General features: G+C 37.3%; 1 protein-coding gene across 2 annotated transcripts; it reads right to left on the reverse strand.

Annotated features, from left to right (window-relative positions):
• Positions 1-1,531: 1,531 nt before the first annotated feature.
• Positions 1,532-5,093, reverse strand: LOC112182609 (kinesin-like protein KIN-14B). 2 transcript variants are annotated; one of them, XM_024321112.2, is made up of 7 exons: positions 4,733-5,093; positions 4,236-4,414; positions 4,028-4,114; positions 3,155-3,210; positions 2,822-3,032; positions 2,317-2,508; positions 1,532-2,202 (listed from the first exon to the last, which is right to left on the reverse strand). In XM_024321112.2, exons 2-7 carry the CDS (start codon positions 4,287-4,289, stop codon positions 2,113-2,115), a joined length of 690 nt encoding a protein of 229 aa, XP_024176880.1. In that variant the 5' UTR covers positions 4,290-4,414; positions 4,733-5,093; the 3' UTR covers positions 1,532-2,112. The 2 variants fall into 2 exon arrangements, with proteins under 2 accessions (XP_024176880.1, XP_040367835.1); XM_040511901.1 differs by lacking the exon at positions 3,155-3,210 and adding an exon at positions 3,676-3,803 and having other exon boundaries at positions 1,533-2,202.
• Between the last annotated feature and the right edge of the window lie 195 nt (positions 5,094-5,288).

Raw genomic sequence — 5,288 nt, forward strand, 5'->3', positions numbered from 1 at the left:
ATTGCTCCATTGAACTTTCAAGTCTGGGAGGAGGGTATCCTTTACATTACCAAAACGCTCTTCTAGCGCAACCCATAATTCTCTAGCATCCTTGATTGCCATGTACTCCAATCGGAGTGATTTATCCATGTGACGCCTTATCAAGATAAGGGCGGTGGCATTATTCGTAGCAGTACGCTCGAATAGGAGACCTGGATTTGGTGCCTGAATTACAGGTAGGATCCCTTTTGAAGTGAGATGGTTCTCAACATCCGTGACCCAACTATGATATTCCGAGCCAGTTGAGTCAAGGATAGGAAAGTCAAGTCTTGACATCCTGAAATAAGAAGAAATATATTAGTCTTGGAGTAAAAACTTCCACGACAACTAATAGATAATAAGATTTCCGAGCTATGCTACCAAGAAATCGATTTCCAAGAATGATTGGATTAGACCGAAACAATGATGTTTATATGGTCGTTTAATTGATGCTTACGGACGCTCTTAGTCCAAAGTCTTACGAACGCTCTAAGTTCGTTTGTAGCGCGAATCCCCACGATTCTGCTTTCTCAAAATCGAACCCACGTTATAAGAAAGGTGGGATGTAGAAGAAGGGAGGTTTTCAAGTCCCCAAAGAAAAGAAGGGGAATTTAAAGTACGAAAGCAGAAACTTTAATTATAAATACTTGTTTGTTTGGAGCTTGAACACGTGATTCTTGAACTTTTGGAAGCTTGGATTATTTGTTGATCGATGGAGGCAGCTTTGGATGGCTCGGTGGTGATGGCAGTAAGGTATTTTGGTTGCTGCCAAGGGTTGCAGGGATGTAGGCCGAAAGTTGCTTCAATCCGAGATTAGGATTGTAGAAGCAGTTCAATCCTAACACTACTAGAAAAATGCCCTCAGACATCGGCCAAAAACCGATGAGAAAAAGAATCTCGACCGATGTCTTAGTGGGTGATGAGAAAGGTCCGGAAAATCCAGACATCGGTTTTTAGCCGATGTCTAGTATCACTATACACATCGGTTACTCATTATAAATCGATGTAAATACGTTTAAAAATAAAAAAGTTGTATGTTTAAATATTGTTAAATCCTCATCTTATTGCCTTTAATGCTTAAAGAAATATATATCATACACCGCAACTATGCATTTTAACATCGTTATTCATTTAAAAACAATGACTAATACTGTTTCACACATCGGTTTTCTAGTCTTCATCGATGACAATATCTATACTGGACATCGATCTCTCTCTAAAACACGATGTGCACTAGTTTGTGGCACATCGGTTCCAGCATAATAATTCGATCTCTTGTGGTTAATGAGACATCGATTTTCATTTTGAGACTGATGTATTTCTCTCAATGGACATCAGTCTTTATGGTTATAACTGATCTAAACTTTATGTACAGATATCATGTTCTTTAGATGAGGATATATCAACAAAATATATAGCTGCTATGTACTATAAATCATTATCCTTGACACTTCACAAAATAGGCAAAATAAAACCCCAATTAATCTACTACGTACAAACCGGATGATAGTATGGCTAATTTGGAGAATAACTGCAATGTTTACCACAGAAACGACTGCATAAAGAAATGAGTATTTAGTTACCACAGAAACTAACTAAACAAAGTATATGTCTTTTGTTTTCCTTTTTCAAGTACATAAAGCAAAAAAATTAAAATAGGAGTCCACATAACAAGCAGCAGTAGGAAAATACTGCAAACAACAGGACCACAATAATTTCTTGAATGGGGGATCCCGTCCATGTCTTTAATGGGGGCTTCATGCAGAGCAACAATCATTGTTAGTTTGTAGCCAAGAACCACATCTTATCTCCTTGTCACAGCCTCAAGAGAAGACAGTCGCCCCATCATCCCTCCAAGTTGAGCATAAAGCCTACATATTAGTACAGAATGGCAACAGTTGATAAGTAACCTTAAACATATTAAAGACCAATATTCTGAATGCCACTAATGTATACACATGATTTCAAATTCTTGTTTCTACTCCAAGTTTAATTACAATATATATGCAAATATATATGTATAAACCTTATCATTAAACACTTCCCTCATTTAGCACTACATCAGAAACAAACTCGTGTTTTCTCCACATATGCTCACAGGACTTCTTCCAGGGCTGCTACCTTGACTGGAGCTTCTACTACGTCCAGTATTACCTTCTCTAGAAAATTCTCAATGGGAGAAACCTATAAATAAAAAGATAGAAAAATGGTAGAACACTAAATCATATACAGGGAGAAAGGGAAAAACAATAAAGCATAGCAACAAACTGAAAGTTCACGTCTGTCTTATTTCATTACCTTGATGGACTGCAGCTCTGGTGATCTAGCAAGCAAAGATGTAATATACAAAATTCTAACACGGGATACAAGCATGGTGTCCATTACCCTATGCGGTTCCATTTTACGAATAAAAGAGAAAACAGCATCTCTTATTTCAGCAAGTATTTCATGCTCCCTAGAAGCCCCAGCTTTAATTACTGCAGCCAGAACCTGTAAGAAAGATTATGTGTGCACGTCAGACTTGAAAGAATAATAAATAAATTACCAATATGAGAACTGGATGCACTATGTCTGCAGAAATAATTAAAAATAAAAAAGGAGGATGAGCCAACTTAACTTGGCGGTAACGTTTTTTTGGTTAATGAATCATATGTTTTTTCTTTCTTTTTGGTAAATGAAGGGTATATATGATGAAAGTGAACCAGTAATAACTCATTTAAAAAACAAATTCATTATGACACCACATCCATTATCATTGCACATTATCATCAATGAAACACATAAAGCCAATGACCAACCCTACCAGCATCAAAAGTTTGTTTGCACCATCTGAAATGGCAGCAAGACTGTCATGTTGTTCAAGGTCAAAATCATTCAAGGCAGAAGTAAGATATTCTCCTGCAGGGGTAGTTTTAGCTTTCTCAGGACCTGATTTCACCAGAGCAACTGTACCATCAGTTTTATCTGCAGTCACAGCTAGTGATGAAGGAACATCCATCCCTCTACTATCATTCCTGTTTTAAAGTAATGAAAAAGAACGTTTAGTAAGAAACTTCTTTCTAGGAGATACAAACTGTTGAAAAGTAGAATATAAGACTAAAATGACATGAATCATAAACTGTGACTAAAGTATTACCTCACAAGGTCCTGAGACTGAACATTTAGCGGCCCCTTGGATAGTGGACTTGACAACTGAAAAAGAAAAATACATAAACATCAGAATTCTAGAACATTCCCCAAAGCAAAGCACAGAAATTGAATTACCTAAATCTCACATCCAAAGGGAAAATAAAGTGAATATAGTTTATCTGATCAACATGGCATCAGAGATCAGGGAAAAAAATGAATGTGAACATAGTTTCTATACAACCTCACATCAGAAATAATGAAAATTGTCCTTGTAGTTCATACCATCACATGACATCACACTTGTGCTATTCAAAACTTTTCATAGTTGGAATTCACCCAAACCTTTCAGTTATCCAAATGGCATAAAGAAACACATTAATACATGAAATAGCTATCATGGAGTCAGAGACTCTAGTTCCCATGAATCAATGAATCAAGAAACTCTATGAATGCAACAATAAGGAACTCTATGAATGCAACAATAAGGATATCAGATGTGATTTGACAAACAATTAGATGCTAGGCTACCTCAATGACTCCTTGCTCCCTAGGAGTGATCTTAGGCTTGTCTTCTCTAGACCAGATAGAGCCTCTTTAAGTTCATTAACTAATGATTCATTTCTAACTGCAACTAATTTCGGTTTGAACCTTTTCACCTGTGCAATACAAATTAGGATTTTCAGCACCAGGCTAAATATGTAACATATATCAATTCCAAACTCAAGACAACTAGGGTACTAGTAGTAATGATGGATGATTACACAGTGAGTTTACCAAGTGAATCAAGTCCAGTTTTGCCACTCAAATTATAAAATGGATTTTAATGACGGAAGAAATAAAATTTCAAATTCTATGAAATTTTATCCATCTGATGGATTACCTGATCAACAAGAAGAGTCACATTTGAGCCAGCTACTAGGGCCACAACTCTGAATTTTTTCGGGTTCTTTGCAACAATGTCCAATGTCTGTAGAAACAGGAAATTGTGATTTTAACCAACTAATGCAATTTCCATAATCTGTCCACTTACATTTTTATCTTTAATCCCAAAACAAATATTAAATGAAAGAAAGGGATCTCTGCCATACCTGGGTTCCAATGGAACCAGTAGATCCAACAACAAAACTAGGCTTTTGGACCATCTCAAGTCCTCTGGCCCGGCTCCGGAAAAGCACTTCCTAGCCAAGCTGGAGGTGGTGCTTGTGCTGAACATTGAATTCTTCTTCCAATCACTGTCCTGCAATTTTTCTCTTCAAAGCAAACCCACCTATGTACAACAAATGAGCACAACACCATCATTTCTCATTCCATATTACAAAAGCAACTGAATTTTATATATCAAACAACCATATAATCATAATTCAGAGCTTCATACAAGTAAATTTACAAACTTTTTTACATACATGCACTTTAACATATGAACTTTAATCACCCAATAAAAGTACAAAGACACTATCTTTATACAAACACAGAAATCCCAAATGAAAATTGCATGTAATATTCTGTCAAAAATTCAAAATCAACATCCAAACTAACTCAAATTCCCATACTAGCTAACTCGTGCAAAAAGAGGTTGAGAACTGACCCAAGACGCGAACTCTCCGTCAGCAGAGAAGAGAAAGCATCCGAGTTGAATCGAAATTGCGCTCGGACAGAAAGAAACTTGCACGAATGACCTCGCCATGGAATTGAAAGCATCTTAGTTGAATGACCTCGCACGAGAGAGGAAAGAGGAACGACTGGAAAGAGCCAAATTGAAATACCCAAAAAGAATAAGCCCATAAGCCCTGGATCTAGATCAACACAGTGGCCACCAAGTGCTCAATTTGTTGAGTTAGGTCGAGAACGGAGGGAAAGAGAAAAAGGATTGCGGTGGAGATCGAACAGAGTTTAAGGGAAAAGACCAAATTCCGGATTGTTCATCATAGAGAGAGAGTGAGAGTCCGCCGGGGGGGGGGGGGGGGGGGGGTTGCGGTGGAGAATAGGGTTTGGAAGGAGTGAGAGTTAGTCATTACGGTTTGAAAGTTTCAGAGAGTGAACAAAAATTCAAGTGTACGTTGGAGGAATGGAGGGAATGAAAATTTAGTCCCCCCGCGTTTCTAAAATTTTTAACTTAGTCCCTCTGCAAATTTTTTCAAAAT

Source organism: Rosa chinensis, chromosome 1 (assembly GCF_002994745.2).
Source record: "Rosa chinensis cultivar Old Blush chromosome 1, RchiOBHm-V2, whole genome shotgun sequence".
Taxonomy (NCBI): domain Eukaryota; kingdom Viridiplantae; phylum Streptophyta; class Magnoliopsida; order Rosales; family Rosaceae; genus Rosa; species Rosa chinensis.